The 22805-nt window shown below is 36.4% G+C and overlaps 1 protein-coding gene across 13 annotated transcripts in view; it reads right to left on the bottom strand.

Moving 5' to 3' along the window:
• The window catches only part of CDC42BPA (CDC42 binding protein kinase alpha), a 191035-nt gene that overhangs the window by 58980 nt on the left and 109250 nt on the right, over nt 1–22805 (bottom strand). For 11 of the 13 annotated variants that reach the window (XM_069800005.1, XM_069800007.1, XM_069800006.1 and 8 more), the window contains exons 8-17: nt 22451–22544; nt 21473–21673; nt 20635–20883; nt 17150–17229; nt 15913–16079; nt 15402–15524; nt 10128–10261; nt 8224–8466; nt 7875–7985; nt 3694–3941 (exon numbers count right to left, since the gene is read on the bottom strand). In XM_069800005.1, coding sequence (XP_069656106.1) covers nt 3694–3941; nt 7875–7985; nt 8224–8466; nt 10128–10261; nt 15402–15524; nt 15913–16079; nt 17150–17229; nt 20635–20883; nt 21473–21673; nt 22451–22544 — 1650 coding nt within the window. The remainder of the gene's footprint in view (nt 1–3693; nt 3942–7874; nt 7986–8223; nt 8467–10127; nt 10262–15401; nt 15525–15912; nt 16080–17149; nt 17230–20634; nt 20884–21472; nt 21674–22450; nt 22545–22805) is intronic. The other 2 variants (XM_069800012.1, XM_069800017.1) reach the window with 1 other exon arrangement.

Raw genomic sequence — 22805 nt, 5'->3', positions numbered from 1 at the left:
TGAACCCATTTAAGAGTAATGCTGGTTTGAATTTCCTATTCGTAATTTGAAATTCATTTAGTGCTTCAACCACTCTTTGAAATCTAGTACAGCATGTCAGACTCATGGTGAAATTCTATGTTGCTAGGCATCCTTTGAAACATAACACTACATCCTAGTAAAGTAACATACTATGGTTACTGTTTAAACGCCAAGTTTGAAATTCACCACCACTCCTTTTCTGTATCAACAGATTCCATGCATATGATGAGCAGTCTAGGGAAAAGACAGGAGAAGATGAAAGCACTGGCTGTCAGGGGAATTAATAACAGGTCCTGCTTCTGTTCGCAAGGCATAGATTCAAAGCTAATTTCTCAGATGTTAGACCAAACTAATTTTTAATTAATTTATTTCTTTTATTTTGGTTTTATGGTTTTGTTCAGGGTTTTTTATTCTGTATTTGTCTAAAACTTATTCTTTTAAGGCTTTAAGGTTCAAAGCAGCCATAAATGGTGGTGGAATAAGGAAGTTTTGGATTGGTAAGAGAACCCAACATATTTGCAGTTTTCTGTATTTTATGTTCATAATTCAACTGGTGATTGTCACTACCCAGTAAGTCAGATTGATACAGTATAATACAGAAACAAAAATAAATTTTAAACAGAGGAAAATGTGGGTGTAATCTATCATACACAAATATCAACTCAGCGAACTACTGAACGGTGACAGATTCCATAAGCATACCTTGGACAGCCAGGAAGATCAAAATAATGCATTTGCTTTGAAGCCTGGCATCCTCCTCTCCCATCAAGCTTTTTCTCTCATCTAAAACTTAGCTATGTATCTGCTCTTCAAGTTTGAGAAATCATACATGATTCAGCTTTCTTTTTATCACTAAAATAACTGTAGCAAACCACATGCAAGCAATGTGAAATACAGTTTTATGGTATCACTTTGTCACTCCAGCTCTTTATTGCAGCTGTACAAAGTGGAGAAATATTTTATCTTACTGCTTTGAAACCAAGAAAAGTAGACCTGAAACAAACACCAGCCCCCAGGCTTCTCTATATCATACAATTTAAAAACAGCAAACGCTGTTTTATAAAGCTCTCTACTTTATAAATCTATCATTAAATGACGGGCTTAAAAGAAACTTCTACAAACATGATTTATTTTACACAGTTTCTTGCACCTTCTTCTGAAGTATTTAATAATGACAATTCTAAGAAATAGAATATCGTGCTACACAGATCACTGGCCTGACACTGTGTTCCTACGTTCCCAATTTTAAGTGTGAAGTTTATGAGACTTTAGCAAAGGGCAATCATTTTGTAGAGAAAGGTAGTTTCTCTCCCTTGAAGACTTACACTGTTGAAATAGCAGAAATAAGAAAGCTTAAATTTGAAGGAAACAAAGAAGAAATATCTATTTTAAAAAATGAAACAGAAACACCAACGTGCAAGTTACACAAAAAAGTACACACAGATTTTGACCAAGCTCTTATTGACCCTTGCTTAGAATAACCTACGTAATTTACTCTATACTATCGCCCTTATGAAGTAATGCAACTGCGGCCTCTTACCAAAGCCTTTTTTTTTTTTTTTTTTTTAAATATGCACTAAAGATTACTTTTAGACTACTAGAATTTTTTTTTGCTAAACTGTATACGCACACTTCAACCCCAGGCCCGCTCCAAGCCTATTGTTGAAATAATTCCACTTATTTCAGCATAAAGCATCCAGGTGCTTCCTTTTCAATGCTTACCTTGAACACCTCTGTACTGGAAGACTCACAAAAAGCTTTGCATGCCTGATTACAAAAGCTAAAACCAATATGTGTAAGCAGAAACAACAACAAAAAAATCATGTTCTCTTAAGAAAAACTACCAAATATAGATAATCGAGCAGCAACAGCAATTCTTCCATTCCTAATATTTAAGCTTCCCTTCTAAATCCCTGAACTACTGCAGAAGTCAATCCGTAGCACACCTTGAACAGTGGACTTCTGCATTTCTGTGGAGTCCTAATACTTGCATGAGATTCTGCAGATATGTTTAACAAAACCCAGTTAAGATCAGGTCTTCATTAAACACTCATGTGCTTAGACACCTGACTTCATATGATGCTGAAGCCCTTTCCATTAAGAGCCAAATGTTGGGTACTGGTTATGTGACACATTTCTGTTCATACTTTAAAATGTTCTCTTCCACAAACACCTCAAATACATACAGGAACACATGGTTATGTCAGCACTCATTTTAGATTTGCATCCAGTTCTTTTTTTATTTCTAGAGATAAACTAGATTGAAAGAAGGTTTATGAACTAGCTAGCATGAAGCAGATCAGCATTGTTAGGCCATTTGTTATTTCACTAGATGGGACATCTACTTAGAACTTTTGCAGCTGTACAACATTAGAATGGTTCTGATAAATCTCCAAGGAGTTTGTGGTCTGGTCAGTGTTTGGAGGTATGATCTTTAGCAACAGTTTTGCTTGCAGAAAGAGGTATTTATGATTCTTTATTGAATATTGCTCCTTCTGAGGCACTACTGGAGTGACATGGCATTAAAGGAGTATCATACCATCACCTTTATATATTACAAGACAGCATAGCCTTTTGTGCATTTACAACTGATAGGTCAGCAAGGCCGTTAAGTTGTGGTACAATGAAAACATGCTGCTGATGCAAGTTTTACTTCTCAACCTAGAACAAAGCAGCAAACTACTGTGTTAATATGTCTGGCCTATGAATAGCTGCATTCTAGGAAGACACAGATCATCCACTGCATTCTAGGCTGTATGATCTACTTCCTCTGCTGGAAACAGTTTACCACAGAAGCAGTATTTTCACCTCTATTTGCATAAGCTTTTTAAAAAAAGTCTGTATTTTATTTACTACTTATATTTAAGGACTTGCTACAGTTCGGCTAAGCTTTCAGCAGGAACTTCTCCATGGCTTTTCTAATATGCCATCTTGCTACAGCAGCAAAAAAGAGCATCTGTGTTAGTTTCTCTAAAGCATTCTGAATTTTTTATGAATGAAAATGAACAACATTTAATTTATGACTATTTCCATTACTACACTATCCAACAGAAAAACTTGTTTTTTATTGATGAATGTCTCAAGGAACATTCTCAAGGCCAGTTACAAGCTCCACCATGTGGGAGAGAAAAAAGCAGGTCTCTGACAAATTACCATGTCAGAAGAGATAAAGCAGCTTATGCCTACAGTAGTCTGATGACTGATGTTAACACTGGATGGAACCCAGCATGGATTAGCCTTAGTCCGCATTAAGTGATTGTTCCTGTGCTGGCAGAAATGTAAGCAATAGTTGATCTCTAACACATTAGTTTTGCATCAAAAGATGAAAATACCAAACAGAAAAAAAAAGTTAAAAAACTATTTTAAACTGCAACATAAGCTTCAGGGGTTGACTTACGCCGAGCTGCAAGTCTGCAACTCAAGCTACATACCTTGGAATGGTCAGCCAGTGCAAGAATTTTGGTGCAAAATTAACTGTTTCAATACAGGGATGTGGACTTTTTTGTTCTGTTTTATTTTTAAAGGTGACTGTTTTCAACCCTGGCATTAGCTCAGCCAAAATGCACTACAATGTCTGCAGTACAATTAAGGAAGGAGTAGCATGTTTGGAAACATACTAGGAGTCTTCAAAACATATTTTGAGCTTAAGGGCAAGTTCCATACAATACTCACTTTTCTCTCCTGGTTTTCTCTAACTTGTCTTTCAAAATCATAATCTCCTTCTTGAGGGCAAGCTGTTGGCTCTCTGCATCCCGCAGTTCTTTCTTCAGACTTTTTATTTCATTAGCATGCATTATTTCACGTTTAGATAGTTCCTCTTCATAGAAAACACTTTTCTTTTCCAGGTCTGCCTTTAATTTAGTGATCTCTTGCTGGTGTTCTATACTGCTTACCCCAGGTGAGCGACCAACCTGTTTTTGCTAAAATAAACAGCCCTAAGTTAGCACTCAAGAATGCTGAAAATGGTGCTTAATAACAAGTCAATATTCATAAATATGTTTAGAAAATAGCCCATTACAGACTTGAGTTAAACACATCTATCAATTTTTTTGAAAATCTGTTAGAGCATAAATCTGAACTGTACTCTATCATTTTGTGATTTAAATACAGTTATAGTTTTCAAGCCATTCAAAATTTGATCATCACTTTACACATCTCTGGCCACATTCTGACTCCCCTTACATGCAGTCAGAAAGTGACCACAGAATTAGAAGATTTTTATGCTCCCACTCACACAGCTGACAACAGTTAAGTTCAAGTGACTTACAGGAACGCAGAATAAAGACTATGATATGCAGTCAGTATATTTTAAAGCACAAAGAACTTGTGGAAAAGCTATACTAAGACAAGCAGAAGCTTAACTGAAGGCTAAAATCTAGCTACAGGAACACTGTATGGATTGCATGGGTCAGGAGGGAAACCTGACCTATTTTACTTAAACTGACCATTTACATCATAGTGGATTAATAGGAAAAACAAGCTTTAAACAATAAGAGTAATTACTTCACTTTTCGCAGCTGCATAGCTCTCTTAGTGAGGTCTTCTGGCATTTCAATAGGCTTTACACATTGCTTCAGGATAGATACACATTTGCACCAAATGCTGCACTCACTAAACTCAATGTCCTGCCATAACATAGAGGAGGAGCAAGATCAGGTTCAAAATGAGATAGTGGCATGACATGCACTGAAATCCAAGTATGGAAATATTTTTTAATGTAAACATATGTATAACTTGGTTTGGAATTTTTTCTATTTTTTAAAATATGTAATTAAAGGTAGTCTAAGGAAAGGAAATTACTTAACAAAAACACAGTGTTTTGAAAAGTGCAGGTAACTGGACAACCTACTTCCTTACGGTGACTGCCTCACACCTTTAGGAGGATCGAAGATATTTTGTTAATTATTCCTCCATTCTTGCCATGAGATATTAAAATCCTCTCAGTTACCCTTAACTAAACATGGCTTTGGGTAATTGTCTTTTGCTGATGTATGAACAGACTTTAAGAGCTAAAAGTCATTGCAGAACATTCAGATGAACTGAATTTCTACCATGACTCATTCTGTGAGAAAGCTGGGCCTTGCAGTTAGTGTCAGCAGAACACTGCAAAACCCTCTAAATGTACGAGCCAGATACGTGCTGCTACCGCATTGTTTTCTCTAACTCATCAAAATGACCATCTGTTTTCATCTAAAGGTAAAATCCTGCCCTTAGGATGCAGAATGGTAAACCGGAGAAAGAGGCTATCCTAACAGGAGATGGTTTGAAGAAAGAAAGATTTAAAAAAAAAAAGAAAGCAGTATAGGAATTTTCTTTCATGCACAGGCAGTTAACTATTGAACTTGTTTTTTACCACTCAACATGCTGAATTGCCGACACATATATGGCAACGGAGCACATAAAAAGTTTAGGCTTTGCAACATCATCTATCGGGTACATAAAATGTTTTAGTGGTATTTCACACTTTTTTTCCACAATGAAAAGATACTATTAAGACCATAAGACAGATGGTGCAGTGGAAGAGAAAGCTGGATGGTACTGTACAGTGGCTTACAGATCTAGGTAATATCGTAAATAGAGAATATCTTTTGAATTGATGTAAGCACAAATTCCCAATAGGTGTTTTCATACATGCCTGTTTCAAGCAGACAAATGGTGCAACTGAGACATAATGCATCTCCTGGCACATTTATAGTTAGATGCTTTTTAATGTACCCCAGGATGCGGTTTGCCAGGGCACACTGCTGACTCACATTGAGCCTGATTTTTTTTTGAAAATCTGAATGCATGACATCCATTGGATGTCCTTTATCCACACACTTACTGACAACTTCGCAGAACCCCAGCAGGTCAGTGTTGCAGGACTTGGCTGTACAGAAGGCACACTGCCTTCTTCTCAATAGGCTCTGCTTCATCCATGAAGCACTCACTGACCTTATTCTTTACTACAGCCTCTACCCCTTTCCTAAGGAAGTTGCACCCACTCCTCTGCAGTTCCCAGGATCTTCTGGATGAGACTTACAGTGGCATAGTGGGCTGTCTGTAATAAGAAGGTGCACATCTTGGCCAGCAGTTCTCTTACTTCTCACCCAAGTTCCTTCAGAACCCCCTTGGCGAGGCCACCAGTCCAGGTGACTTCACATCTGACTCACCTGCCAGCTCTAATGCTTCCTGCACATCATCCTTAGACTGATCCAGCTCATCTGACCAACCTGCTGCAAAGAACGTGCTCTGTGTGGCAATCTCCCCTGCTTCAGCAGTAGTCTGACACACAAAAAACTCATTGAGCATTTCTGCCACAGCCCTATCAGCTCAGAGATTAACTTTTTCATACCTGCCAACAAGCAGCCCCATGAGTTTCCTAAGGTGGCTTTCTGCTTTTGATTTAAAGAACTTCCCACAATCACTGTAAGCATCCTTTGCAAAGTGCTCTCTAAATTCTCTTTATTTAGCCTTCAACATCCTGTTTACACTTAACCTGCCATCTGTTATGGGCTTTTCTGCTCACCTCATTTGGAGAAACTTTCCTTTTTTCTTTAAATATTGACCTTTTCTCTATGATAGCCCCCTGAACTTAACTAAGGAGCCATGCAGAGCTTTTACTGAATGGATAATGCAATATCACAACAACTGCACTTGATCCAAGGTGTGCTTACTGTACTGTGAAATATTACTAAGAAAGCTACAAGTCCCCTTTCCTTTTCTGATAAACTTGCCCCATTGTTATAAATCAGCATATCATTTATTCTCAACAGATCTCCAATAAATTCCTCTCGCCTCTTAAACTGTGATACAAACACTTTGCTGATGGTGAAGATTCATGAAAGCAGAAATACATCTTAATTTTCGGATAACAATCTGAATTCACAGCAGTAGAAGCTTTATAAATCAAACTTCATACTGAATGGATTTCCTTATTTTCATTTAACAAAGGCAGGTAAAATAAAAGAACGTTTGAAAAAAAAACCCCAAATTTTCTGTGCAGTGACTTAATGTTGACAAATATCCCACAGAATTCTAATAAAAAACCCCCTGTTATTCATTTAAATTAAGACCAGAATAGGCCTAATCTGACATTTTGCACAAAAAGTTTAGAATTATCATACTGGACGAAACATTGGGAACAGGATTTTGCAGTAAATGAACAGCAATCCTCATGTGGAAATGAAAAAATTTCTCATTCAGTTTTTGAGAAAGTGTAATTTCTTCAGAGCACCGTATAAAACGCTAATCACTGAATAAAATAACAGTTAACATTCTTGGCTTACTTAAATTTCTGTGCCTAAAAACACTTACATGGGTGAGCAATCTCATCAATATAAACAAAGTCTTCATGCTCAATGCTGCTCTTGTGCAAAAATGTCTCAACTTCGGGCTGAGAGGCACAATACACTAAAACTTTTCCTTTACAGTTACGTCAGTTGACATCTATTGTGGAGGAAATAATCTTTGTTTTGACTTACACACTGAGGAACAACACAGTACACAAAACAGCTATACAGAAACCTGCAAATGCTGCAGGTTAATCTTCAAATACTCAACCATCTTACACTAAAAAAACCTGCTTTTAACAGGTAAAGTTAAACAAAATAATAATGGAAGCAATTTGGTAAGAACTCATCGACTATTAAAGAAATATGTCAGTGAGCAGTGAACAAACTGGCCTGAAAAGGGCATTAAGCAAATGTTCATTTTACTGGACAATAATGCAATGCATGCTTGCATTAATATTCAGCATCAACTGAAGTGACAAACCAACAATACCCTTTTGTCCTACATCTGAAAGCAATCAAACAGATCCAAGTCCTAGTTGACTAGTAAGTTTGCAGGTGTTAATATCAAAACAGACTAACCTTTAGCCCTTCTACTTCGCTTTCCAACTGTTTAGAGTACTGTTCACTCCTCTCTCGCAATTTCCTGTCTTTGGATGCCTCAGCAGCTGCAGCTTCAGCTTGGACTTCCAGCTGCAAAAGTACATACGCTTTTAATAGGTAGGATTCTTATACTTTTTTTCAAAATTTACTGATGCTTTTCAATGTAAGAGATAAATCTTCAGCACTAAACTGGACACTTCAAATTCTTAGAAATCAAAACCGGTACTGTTCGAAACAACAATCAAGAGTTAACGATTTACAGATAATACATTACTTAGAAAACCTTACATAAAGCTATTAGATTCTAAACAGTCTTCTCACCACTTACTTCTTTTTTAAGTCTCTCTGTTCTGCGTAACTCTTGCCTTAAACTTTCTACTTTTTGCATCACCACTTCCATTTCTTCCTCCTTATCTCGGAGCTGGCGGGCAAGCTTTTGTTTTTGAGAGTGCAAGTCTGTCAGCCGCTCGTTCATCTCTGAGAACTCCTGCATTGCCAATTTCCGCTGGCTGTGTGCATCTTTCAGCTCTTTGGCTTGGGATTTTAATCTGTCACTAGACTCTGCCAGTTCCTACAGTTTAAAAAAAGAATTAAGTAATAAACCTAGAAAGCTGCAAGGCCAATTCTGTCTTTGGATGCGCATCTAACACCTTCTCCAGAGTGAACAGAAACTACATATTCATTTCTTTTCATGAATGCTTCTACGATACAGATTATGTGCCTCTACAAATAAGGAAAGAGGCCACGTTTTACGCTACTAAAGTTAGTAAAACTGCATAAACGTAAACTAAGCAGGAATTTACGTGGTTATTATAGGTTAAACACAAAGGCTTTCAAGCACTTTCATTAAAATATAAAAATACCTTGCTTTCTTAAATAAAAAATGTCATCAGCATAGTTTTTCAAGAACTACTTAAATGAATAAAAAGAACAGGACTTATCTCAACTGCTAAATGATTAAAAAAAATTTTTGCATTAACTGAATGGAAAACTCTGCTCTATGAAAATTTCTGCTTTAGAAGTTTTTGAAAACTGACCTGCAATGGTGAGTATGATTTCCACACACTGTACCATAACATCAAATATTACAGAAAGTTTCAGGCAACACAACACTGTAGTAATTAACAGCAATATATGATAGTTATTCTTTTAAAAAGAGCCCACATGAAATAATACTGCTAGTGCTGCGATAACTCTACAGGACAATACCTTCACAAAGCTTGCTGTGTCCTAGATCTGTGCTATTACACTACGAATGAGGGACCAAAACAGTTTAAATGGTTTAATAATGTTCAGCCAAACCAGAGTAGAAAAAAGAAGCAAGGAAAAGCAAGTCTGAGGATGAAAAGAAGAGCGGCAGGAAGAATTAATATTTGGCACTGTTGACATCTATACAAATTTAAAAGCATTTTCTAAGGTTGTTAAAAAGAGGTCCTAATCACTACAAGTTGTTTTAGAAGAGAGATGGTCTTTCTTGGACAAACTGGCAGCTTTCAAGGTTTTAAGTGCCTTAGGGGTTAAAAGAAACAGTATTAAATACAGCTGGAACATCAACATTGAGTGTGGACTCTAAAATACTGGGCCAATATAATCATGATGAGAAACAGGCTAATGTATTTCACACCTGATTACAGGCTGATTTAACCATGAATACAAAAAAGCCATGAAAACAGTACACTATAAACAAGAAAACAAGGAATCGGGGAGACAGAGAAGAAGAAATAAACCCCAGTATTCTTTACCCATAGTTATTTCAAATTACTTTTCAATCTTCATAGTTGGGCAATTTTTCACATCTCTCTTCTGGAAACACTTCTGTGACACAGCCTTAACACCATATTCTTAACATTTTTTCCCTGCTACAGTCTCACCCATACTTCACCGTACTTCAGATTAAATTAGTTTTCTGGAATAGTTCTTCCTACTGTCTTCTAACCACTATCATTACCACCTTAATCTCAAGCTATAAAGCCTTCTTTGCAGCCACCATGCAATTTGGATCATGGAGTTGTTCACTATCTGGAAGCAGTCACCTAGGACCACCCAGCAGTCATACATAAAACATGTTAAATAATGTCCTTGTCTTCAAAAAAGAGGCAGAAAGCAAAGTAGGTCACGTTACACATTTGTTGTCTGCTCATTAATTTTATACTTGAAAGTTATTTCAAGCAAAATGAACAAAAATAAAACAGTCTTTAGGGTTTAGAAGAGTTGCTGATGAAATGCTTTTACCTTATTAAGATCTTCCCTCTCTTGCTTCAGTGTTCTGACCTGTTTCTCAAAAGCCTTTATTTGTCTGGAAGCATCATCCAACTCCCGCCTTGCAGTGCTGGCCTCCTCAAGTTGCTGTTCCAGCTGACCAGAATCTAGAAAAAGCAGCAGACTTCTAAATATGTTAAGGAAAAAAAATCATTATTCTAGAATAGCATAGTCTAGCTGCTTGAAGCTCCTTCTGTATTTGTTCTGGTTTCCATTTAATTGCAAATTAACACAAATCTTATCTGGTTTAGAATAGGGAGTAGGTTGTTTCAACTGCCATTATTTGCTTTTAACAGAACAGAATAAAAGGTCACACCTTGCAAAACAACATAGAAAGCAGTAACTTGTCTTTTCACATTATAATAACCATGCACTATACATAATTCTGTAATGTATGCTTTAACATCACGTATACATTTAACTTCTATGCACTGTGATGTAATATATAATGCATCTTTTATTACACTGTAATTATAAAGAGTCTACCTCCTCCCCCCCCAAATTCCCCCAGAAAGAAACAGTAAAAGTAACGGGTCACTCAAGAGCTGGCAAACATTCTCCTGTTGATACACTTAAAATTAAATTCAGATGATTTTACTTATTTCTAGTGTGAAAACCACTTGTGTTTATGTGATCTGCTTTATTACTACTATAAATACAGGAAAACTATTACAGTCAGTTTCTTACCAACTGTCAAATACACAATGACAGTACATTTCTATGCCACAGCTAAATAATGTCATATAAATATGCTCAAATGCTACAACATGCAAAGTTGAAATCCATAAACTATGACAACTGAGAAAGTCTAGGTAGTGGGTGGTTTTTTTCCCTCCTAGTCCTTCACTTAAAAACAAGAATTTAAAGCAAGATATATATGAAGGTAGGTTAATTCCAAGTTCTGTGAAACCAGTGGACATTTTGCCTTTGATTTCAGTTGTGGCAGGTCTTCAGACCATATGTATTTACCCACAGAACAGGAACCCATCTATACTCTTAATAAGAGCCTTTTACTACATTTTCATAAATGCAACCCTAAGAGACTGGGTCTTAGAGAAATCAAATATAAAAACACATACATTTCTAAGGGCTGTAAATTCTGAAACACAATAATTTTATAGGCAAATGAATACCATTACCTTATACCCAGACAAATATTCACTATTCTTTTAATTCATTGACTCTTGTTTAAAAATTTAAAAGAATGCATTTAAGTAAGAGATGTAGCTCAAAGCCAGAAATTATTAACTGCCTCTCTTATAGTCTACTCTGAAGTCACCAGCAAAAAAGAAAGTTTATATATGGCTCTGCTGAGCCAAGATAAATCTCTCTTCCGTGCATGAACTACTTTGTTCCACAGTTCTGTTTTCTTCTTCCATCGCTGCCCTTTACATATTTGGCAATATTAAAGATTCCTCAAAGTCTTCTCCTATGTAACATAGTGAACAAAAATTGTAACTTTGACCTCAAAAATTGAAAGCATATGCTAGCTTGTCATTTCCTGGAAAACTAGATAGACAAGAAAAATGTATTTTTCCAAGGTCCCCTCGGTGAAACTCCTAAATTTGACGCAATTTCGTGTTCATTTTGTATTATCTTTTTAAGCAGGTGTTTACTCTTAACAGCTCCAGAAGAGGCAGTAAAACAGGTTAAAGAATATAACCAAAAGCTAGTTGTGACATATGTCTCATAAATGGTAATTTTCCTTCTAATCACGCTAGTTGTCGCTAACATTTTAGCTCCTATATGCAAACACTGTAGGATGTTACTACATTACATTTAACTAACCAAGAGATGAGCCCAAAGCATAAAGTTCAGCTCTGCACCTGAACCAAACCTTCTTAGTTAATCAGATCTAGGTTTGGAAATTTAGATATTTTAAAGGTCACCCAGAAAACGTGGAACTAGCTCCCCTAAACTTGGAAGCATTCAGACATGATCATCATCTGGTTTGTGCCTGTATTCTGTCATTAATTTAGTTTTAAAATCTATCTCACAAAAAACCCCCATAAAATCAAGCAAATACAACATCCTCTTTTCTCAATTTTACCAAATTAGCTTGTATTAGTTACAAATCAAGGCACAAATGAATGTCTTCTAACTAATGGCTGTATTGCCTGGACCAGACAAGGCATTCAAGCATACACTGGGGAAGTTATGTGGTGACCAGGGATGGATTAGACAACTCTACATCTTCCTCACTTGATCACATTATTCAATTCCAACCCAAAAAACAAAAGCACATTGTATCTAGGAATAAAAATACCAATATATATGTGGCATGAAGCAGAACATTCTTAATGGACACTTAAGGCAAAACCTTCTCAATATTAACTGCCTTCACCAGACAGACTTCTCTTAAATTTGAAAAGGGTATCAGTTGTGTTGGGGAATGTTCCACACCTTATTTATTTTTTTTCATTACCAAAGGAAGAGTAATACCTTTAGCAATGAACTAAAATCTAAGTTACAGCTCAATAGTCAAGAATAAAACATAATTTAGAGCTGATCTTGATGCTTTTCTATGAAGAGCTGGTCCCATTCAAAAGCTGTTCTTGTAGACGTTGCTTTTCAGTGGTCCCAAAGAGCCAAAACCAGAACTGAGGATTGCTGCAGAACAGAGGTTTCTGATTGTGTTGTCTTTTTCCTCATTACAGCAGCAAGTGGAGGGACACTGGCTGGAGAGAAACTTCACAAAAATCTTTGTCCTGACAGAGCGCCAACATGGCATCACTCAAATCAGAGTGATCCTTCCTGAGCTAGTTAAGCCATGCTTACAGCCAAAAATAATGCTTATAGTACAATACAAAACTGCTGCATCATGCCAGAGCAGCTGTCCAACTGTATATCTATAACAGAATTTTTTCAGACTACACAATTTTAACAGCATATGATCTACGTGCTGCAGTCTACAGCTCATACATAGCATGCTTCTGCCCCATAACGTAACAGCAGAGTCCAAACACACCAGCTAGAACGTCTGGAAGTTAAGTTCAAGTTATTCTTTCTGTGGGTGTTGCTGCTGGCATTCACTTTCAGGAACTCCATGAAGTCTTTTCACAAATAGAAACCAGAAGAAATTTTTTTTTAAACTGTTTTCTTCAACCTTTCTTGCTGGTTTTTTTTTTTCCCTTGCCACAGGTAAGATATGAACATACAATAGAGATCCATCCACCGCTACTTGTCTCTGATTTTTCTCTCACATAAAATGCAGACATTTTCCTATTTGGATTGACAAGAGGAATCAGATTTGTACTCCCCATTTCTATGGTTTGAGTCCTGATACCTTACAGTCTCTATCAATCTTGTTAATTTTCCTAAATAAAAACCACCTTGCTGTACTTCTTTTCTCTTCCTTTGAGGATGTCTCCGCTCTCCTGATCCTAGTTTGAAAAAACCATTATGGAGCAGGATAGCAGAAGTGCTATGCTATGAATCACTACCAGAGAAAATTCCCTTTAACTTAATTCAGAGCATCAAATCAAGAATAATGAATATTAGTATCAGTAGGCTAAAAAGCTACTAGCTAAACAGACAGAAAATTTGTTCACTAACAGCTACATTCAACATGGTGGTGAAATAAAAGCTCTCCCTCTGGAAGTTCTTAAAACATGAATTGCCTGAATCTAGGAGAGTAAGGCTGGAAAAAGATGGATTTGGATGTATCGTATTTCTTTGAATCTTTCCCTAAATGTCTCCAGCAGCCTCTAAAAAGACGCAGGATACTGGGCTAAGTAGATCTTTGCTTTTTGACTAGTGTGGGAGCTCTAAAGAAAGGCAGTATGACATTAATTAAAGAAGTTCAGCTCTTTATCTGCATAGATTTCAAAAACACTTTTCAAACTTGAAGTACTGAGATACTTGAAAGCCAAATTTTTAGTTATCATAAAATCTTAATGAACTCTCAGAAGCAAAGGAATTAAATAGAAAGGAAATAAATATTCAGTTTCGTAAGAAACGATAACTCATTGATAGCAGAGCTGAGAGGTGGTTCTTCCCCCTCTTATCTCCCTTTCCTTGTCTGCTCCTATTGCCCACTTTGTGCTGATTTATCAGATCATAAGTTGATTAAATTCTCTGCATCTAGATAGTTCTTTGTTTGTTTAATTGAGTGAATTAAAGTCAAGAGAGAGTCCGGGGCATGCACAGAGAGAGGAGGGGCCACACTGTGAGCAGGACCCACTTCGGTGGCAGAGTTTTGCTTGGTCTGTTCTGCTGCTCATGGAACTGCAGCCTTATAGCCCATAGTGTCCTCTCATGGAAAACACACTTCGCACTACTCCCGGCCACTTGGAAAACTCAGTATCACTGTAGTTTCAGGCACATAGCACACCTCCCAGATAACCCACACTGTTCTAAAAGTACTGTTCCAACAAAATACTCAGAAAACCACATCTCCAGTTTGAACTAGCTTTTACTCCACACGTAGTTACAATGCACTAAGCAACAGCACACTGTAAACCTCTGCAGTTTCAAAGAAAATATAATCAAAAAGGTGATCACATCTCACAAATTTGGCCCTTCCAAGGAAAATTTGACAGAAAATGAGATAATGAAAAATATCAATTGATGCTTAAACCATAATAAATTATCCTTCCATCAAATATTTTTAATACTATCAAAACTGCTAGGCTAAAGTCTTCACCCCTCATGTTTACTCATGTAAGCAAGAAACAACACCTTCCTACCTTCCAGTTTACTACCTATCTACCTGCATACCAGAGTGCAGAGATGTACAAAGTAAGGAATACTAAGATATGCTACAGTGACTATGACTTCTGAAAAGACTGCAGTGACTTTTGATACTGCCAAAACCAAGCAAACAAGTTCTTCATCCGCTCTTGCAGTACACGTTGCAGGAGAAAAGAAAGAAGGAAAAAAAAAAAGAAAAAAAGAAAAAAAGAAGGAAAAAAAAAGTAGTACTACGGAAATTGGTCATGGTTTCACAGATTCTCAGGTAGAGCCTGATTCATGTAAATTAGTAACACCACAATTTAAAACTAGTGGAACGTTACCACTAATAATAATACCAGAAGTCATTGAAATCTTCCTTCCCCCTTGCAACTGGAATTATTGAAGTACTGAATAGAAAATGTTGAGGTACCAATGAAGAGTGAAGGGTAAAATGAAAAGTAAAAATAGACTGGAAGACTCTTTTAGAAAGCAAGGTAAACCTAGCATTACATTAGGAGAAAAAATCTTGTCAAAATACTTTTTCCTGTTACAGTTTTTACATTATTAACATACCTGTTACCTGTTTCTTCAACTTTTCAATTTCTTCTTTCAAACTTTTAATTTCTAAATCTTTGCTTGCTGTTATTGGGCCATCCACTGTTGAATACTGCAGAGCCTGGACTGTCTGGGTGGACTCTAGACAAAGATGGAAGAGAGAGGGACAAATTACACGCCTGACATCTGAGGAGGTCAAAAAGGTATTACTGGTAAGTTAACAAGTGCCAAAAGACCCTCTGCTGAGGACTCTACAATCTACAACTACCAAGTGCCAATTTTTCAGTAACTGTAAGCTGGACGAACTAAGTTCGTAGAGGTTTTAAGAATAAAATCTTTATGCCATAGTAACAACGAGTAACAGAAGTTTAATTTGTCAATGGAAATAATAAAAAGAATTCTTTTCTGCTAGAAAGCATTCCAGGTGGTATGTTTATTTTTTTCCACAGTATAAACTGTACCTTATAAAGCTGCAAGCTAATCTAAGTCAAAAAAGTGATTGAATTTTTTTTTTTTCTAATGATTATACCTTGCAGTTTTCTGCTAAGTTCAAGCTTTTCCTGTTCTAGACGTCTTATTCTCCTCTCATAAGCTTCTGTTGCTAAACTATCCTCCAAAGTTCTTTGAATGCTGGCATCAAGATCCATGGAGGGTGGTCCAGCTGTCAGTCTTAGACAGCTGCGGTCTGAAAGCACACTGGGGGAAAAAAATTAAACAGTATTGGATTTTACAACAGGCTGCATTTAAAATAATTTTAAAAATAATATATCAACCAATAAATAGTTGTTTAAATTGTTAATTAATATGTAATTTATTATACAGTCAAATAATACCTTGTTAGTATGTACTCATTAAAAATTGAATTCATTTTTACCTAGCATGACAGATCTCCTCAATACATTTTTTGTTACATGAAAGTGAATGAACTCCTGATTAAAAATTATCATTATGGACAGTCTACATGAGCCAGATAGAAAAAAGCAACAATCTAGGTAGTTAGTAAGATTACAGTAACAGTTTGTTTTAAAATAATCAATCAACTTCCCCAAATACTTTAACGACCACAATCACAACAAATGGTGTGAAATTATCACATGACAACTAGTGCATATACATATCAGATATGCTGTGGCTGTCATTCTGTGGATACTCATGTACACATACTGTGACTTATGCAAATAACCCTTATGAAGTCTACAGGACATGTCACATAACCAGCATTAAGCACATGTTTGCAGAAACATAGGCCTGGTTTTTCAATGGTTGTAAACATTATTTATTTTCATAAATGATCAAGGAGCATACATGGACTTCCTTGTTACTGTTTAATTTAGCAGTAGAGATGAACATGACAAATACCACATTAATACCAAATATCAATAAAGTAATTTTTAAAAAATTTCCATCCAGACTTACAGGAAAGTCAAAGGACTAGAAATAAAACTGTTTTTAAAGTCTAGTAAGCTAAGTTCTTTCTGGGTCCACATATCTGGTCTTAACTTTGTCATATGCAGTTAACTTCATGCATTGTCTGAAAACCACCTTTCTCAACAAAACTCCTCTGAACGCAGGTGCTGACCTTTAAATCCATGTAAATTTTACCTGCAGAGAGCTCATTCTTTTGGACAGACAGCATTTTAGATTATGGCCTAGTAATTTCCTCAGCAAACCACACTCTTTGGTATCTTTTTGCAGTTGGTTTCAGAGACAGAAACTTAAGATATTATGCAACTATCCTACAGACATTGTTGGAACTCTTAACTTACCAGCTACTTGTATATGTGAAACCCACAAATGGTAAATGATGGCCAGAAAACGCAGTGTGTGATGGTGGAGGCATTGTTTCCTAGAAAAATAATAGGACAGTTGATTAAGTAATATACCACTTGACTCAAAAGAAAAAGATTTTTCGAGTTTAACCATATGTGAAGTGTTAGTGATAGTATTATATTAACTATATTCACAGCCATCCTTATCTACAGCCCAAATAAGAAACGGCATCACCTAAATCTATTTATAATAGCATGCAACATAAAAAAATACAGCATGCTGGCACAAAAATGCTTTTCTAATTAAATAGGCTATGATTAGAGGAAAGCAGAATATTATGCCTATTAAAAGCCAATTTATTCCTTCTTTTTTCCAAGAAGCTATTAGCACAAAGAGTATCGCCTTTTATTCCCTCCTATACTTTTCTCTGCTATAGAGTCAGCAGGGCTTCCTGCCTCTAAATTTACCAACCCCACTTCTGAGCAGGCTCGCTCTATTTGGAGAAAACAACAGTCAGACATTTACTAGAAAGAAGTAACACAACAGGGTTTTCTAATCCCATTAGTGCTTTGACCATTTCTTCCTTCATTGCTCCTTTTTCCTGCCAGACAAAGAACTACAAACCAAGACAAACCTTTGAGCTTCCCCTCAGGCTAAAATAACCCTGTTACTATATTATTCGAACCATTATTAAGTTCTAATATTCTTAAATATCCTGTTAGAAGTTTCCTGTTTAACCCCAAGATGCAAGGGTTTATGTTGCTATACTAGAAATGGCCTTAGCAGTCATCGAAAGAAACTCCCTAAGAAGATTATCACACTGAAAGTGCTAAAAGGTTCTAAATTTTAAGAGAAGGTAACATAATGATTTCTTTTGAACAAAAAACCCACCAATGACATGGCTAGATTATATAAGTACATCAAGTCCACCTTGGTGAGCATTTTGGAAACTAAGGACAAGACCAAATTACAAAACCCTAACTTTCCACTAACTGATAATAAAAATATCAATTATTACACACTATGGTTAGGAAAAGTAAAATTCTTTACTTCTCTTTATACTTTATTTTCATATTTCATAGATTCAAGTTTCAAAACTGTCTTTACGAATAACTTTAAAGACGACCAAATGCATAATTGTGTGATTTCAACAGCCCATATGACAGTTTTCAGTTACCACACTGGTAACTGAGTGTTGGTTCTAAAATATCATCTCTATTGATAACAGTGTAAGATTCTGTAGAGAATTTGTTTCTTTGCTGATTCTTTGGCAGAGAACAAAAAACTTATTTCTTGCTACTTGTGTAAATTCAACTGTATTATCATACTGACAAAATTATAACTGAATCTATGTCTGTCATGCCTATCAGTAAGGCTACTAAACCAAACAGTTAAAAACTAAAAACCTGCAGAACTTAGGCTGCCTAACACCACTGGTTTGTCCTTTGTGTTTATGTGTACTTCTAACATATTGTTTGAATTTCATTATTACGTATATAATTTTTTCATGGGACCACAGACTCATTCCAAGTTCAGGCAGAACAATAACCATCATGGCTTTTTCAACACTGCCTTTTATCTTCAGCACTGGGCATTCCTCATTTGCTGTATGCCATTCAAACCTTGCAAAGAATTTAAAAGAAAAGAAAAAGTCCCATGGGCTTATCTGTGGTGCTGACTTCCGCAATAGTAATGCAAGTATGTGAACCTTCCTCAAAAGATGTGTATGAAAGACGGCAGGAAAAACACCTCCAAAGGTACATAGAAGAATTTGAGGGGAAGCAATACTAAATACAATGCCCACTAGTTGACGCAAAAATGTAAAACACCCTCAGTCATGCAATGCCTCAGGCTAGGTTTTTTTCAGAGATGCTAGGTGCGAAAAGAAATGGTAAAAATATAACCTTAAATTAAACAAAAACAAAAAAAACTACCTTTACATGTTTCAAGTGAGGAAACTGAAAATGAAGCTCCAGAAACTAGTGTTCATCTCGAACAGTTCAATGGCATTGCTTTTCACCCCCAAAGTCTAAAGCAAATTAAGAACTGGACTCCGTTTTCAAGTCTGAGCCCAACAACTCATCACAGGAGCATTCTTTCTTCACCTGCAGCTCCCTGCTTCTTTACAATGGGGAAACATTCACACAACACAGGCACCTTTTGAGTGCCTCAGCTGGGAGATTAGGCCCTAAAATGGAAGACCCCCAGGGCCAACATTAGAACGTATGAATAACCTCTAAAAGGTATTTCAGCTTCACAGACACAGCTTCACAAAGACTTGCTACACAGAGCATCCATTCCTGCTACCCCACCCTGATAGCTGTTCCTGGACAGAATAATGTGCAAACAGATATCTGAAGACTGTGTAAAAAGTTTTAAGATAAAAATACTTCAGTTGAGAAGGGAGATGAGCAATACCAGATGCAAATAAGGAAAACCGGGGGGGGGGGGGGGGGGGGGGGAAGTTGTCCTAGGCAGCTATACTGATTTGCTTAATTTGGCTATATGAAAGGACTCTGAGACCTAATGGTCCACACCACATATGTCTACCACTGGATTTCATCTAGTCAAAGTGTTTGCATGTTTTACTGTGCAGCTGGAAGAAAAGGCATGCAAATAATGATCATCTTGCCTGTATCAATTCAGGTTGCCTATCACTTATTTGCAGGTCCAGGAAGCTCAGTGGAACTGAGATGCACAGGCAGTTCAGAAAACAAAAGCTAAAATGGTGAAAATGCTTCACCTTGCATGCAAACAGCAGGTTTCTGCATCTTTCACCCCCCCCCAAAGTATTTCCAAGGAGACAACACAAGGCATTCCTCTGCTACTAAGACCTCTCTCATTTGTCAAAGTTCTTGTTCAAAAGCATAGAAACACTAAGGTTGTTAAAAATCAATAGCTGCAAAGCTTTTTAAGTAAAGGCAAAATCATTTCTTTCTCACTAAGACTGTTCCTGAAAAAGTGGCTGTAACATTTCTCCTAAATTTCCCAAAACTCAACTGAAGTTAGAAAACAAGCTGGAAAAATTTTAGTGGGAATGAACTGAATGGAATCTGACAGAGATATGAGCAATTAGAGTAGAGCACAATAAAATGCATTAGGCAAACTTAATACAAGTCTAAACCATGCTCTGCTAGAAATACTGTGTCTTGCAGACTATCTACATGTAAATATATTATTTTTTGTAAGACACGGACACTAAGAACTTGTTACTGCAAGTAGCAGATACATGTGTTAGTTAAATACGTGTAAAGTTACAATGAATTTACAAAACTAAACTGAAGTTATCCTTACACATCTATGTTTGGAGCATCAGCCTCCAAACTATGAATGTATTTGCCCCACAGTTCTTCAAAGCAGCACTTATTTGTTATTTATGCAGGACATAGTGAACACACTGAAATAAACTGCCATTTACATGTATTTTGTTATAAAGTATACTACAAAAGCAGATTTGTCAAAACGTGAATTCTATACTTACAGAATTTTTTAAGCAATCATCATCCACATCGAAGTTTGATGTATCAGTGGGGCTGCTGACTTCTGGGATATAAGGTGCCTCACAGTTTCTAATGTTGTCCCAATCAATCCCAGCAAAAAATGGATGGTTCTTAAAGTCTTCTATGCCATTTTGTCCAAGTCGATGCTCCCTGCTACAAATGAGCCTTCGGATGAGGTCCTTTGCACTTTCAGAGACATCTGTCACTTGGGCAGGAAACTGAAACCTCTCCTTAAAGATTAAAATAAGAGAAAATAGTTTATTACCAAGAAAAAGTTGGAAAAATCACCCTTCTTAGTGAAAATCATTATGTAGAAAAAGAAACATGCAAATGTTCCAGCTCTTAAATACATGCAGTAAGGTTTCTAGGAAAAAGACTTCTCCAAAGGATAGAAACTATTGAAATTTTTTGGTCTCCTAGTTTTTCTTCTTTATTTAAATTTCTCTTACACTGTTGACTTCTACAGCTACCTCCATGTGGAAGAACATTTAAGAATCTTCTGCATAAGCCAACCAATGGATCCGCCAGAAGAAAGTAACACAAAAGGAGTGATATAACGTAGCCAAGATTTACTCCATAGAGTGAACTAACAGCCATGTTTCCAAATCCAGACTTAGTTTTGAACTGCTTTATCCTACAGCAAAGCCATCTGCAATTCATAACCATAAACTTACTATATGGAAACATATTTTTTGTTTTACATTTATGAACGTTAACATAATTAGTACATAAAACCTCGTTTTTAAATAAGCCTTCAAGTTACCCTATTACTTATTAAAAATTAGCTTAGAGAGAGACAGAAAGAGAAAGTGCACTAACTTTGTGGTTCATTATTTTCCCATAGGTCTCCACCAAGGACTCAGCATAAAAGGGCGTTTCTCCATAAAGCATTTCATACATGCAAACGCCTAAGGACCACCAGTCACACTCGGGCCCATACTTCCCTTTTCCATCTTCCATGGCCTGCAAGATTTCTGGAGAGATGTAGTCTGGTGTTCCAACTGCCACTGAAGATTGAACCTGTAGAAGTTACATTTCCAGGACTAAAATCAACTGCCATCATTACGGACACTGCCGTTTGTGGCACTGTGCATGTGCATATAAATTTAGCCTAATGTTCTGGTTGTAACAGTAACAACTAAACACAAACAAAGACTTCTAAATTCATTAAAAAATACTTAAGCATCCATAGCACTACATTAATAGGCATCGCGATAACATACTTTTGCTAAACTCTTACAAATATTTAATAACAGAGAAAGAACAAAACTGTCAATTCTTAGGCTTAGAACTGTTAAGTAATTATAGATTGGGTAATCACATATATTAACTCAAATACTTTGTAACACTCTGGGACATGATTAACATACTGGAATTACATTCTAGTCACACCTACTACATACTGTGCAAGTTTAAATATACTACAATTAGCACATCATCATATTTCAGTACCTCATCCTGCTTATACTAAAGCTTACATTTTCAATACAGATTAGAGCTCAGAGCTCAAAACTGAGAGATTCATAGTTCATCAACAAACACCTACTCACTACTGATAGTGCAGCTTCTCTTTATTTATTCAGGAGTTGACTATATGCATCTAAAAAGCTTTTAATACACAGTAAATCCAAGCAGTGTGCAGTCATACTTTGAACCAAGGTCAGTTACATACCAATACCATTACAATTCCATTTCATTCAACATTAGGCACCTTTTCTCGTTATTAGCACACATTTTAGTAGCTAGCAAAGGACTGAAGAAAAGGTGTTTAGGAATATAGCATTCTTTCTAACTTACCGTTCCATCTTCCATCAGTTTCAGACAAGAACCAAAATCTGCTAATCGAATATGTCCATTCATATCCATCAGGATGTTGTCTGGTTTAATATCCCTGCAATTAAAATACATTTCAGAATTAGTACATAACACATAGTCCAAGCATTAACTCTGTAACACTCTTATCATTCAAAACCAGCAACAGATCAGTAGACGGAACACAATCACTCATCATATGGTGAAATCTGCACCAGGGACATTTCATGAGAGGGGCTGTAGATTAGACCATATAATGCCTGCTAATTTTAGTAAGAATTGTGTGGTCAAATTCCTCTCATCTCTCACAGGTAGATGGGAGAATCCTACTTGCTCTGAA

The sequence above is a fragment of the Haliaeetus albicilla genome, chromosome 13 (assembly GCF_947461875.1).
Source record: "Haliaeetus albicilla chromosome 13, bHalAlb1.1, whole genome shotgun sequence".
Taxonomy (NCBI): domain Eukaryota; kingdom Metazoa; phylum Chordata; class Aves; order Accipitriformes; family Accipitridae; genus Haliaeetus; species Haliaeetus albicilla.
The sequence above is the reverse complement of the archived record's forward strand: the minus strand, read 5'-3'. Positions and strand labels throughout refer to the sequence as shown.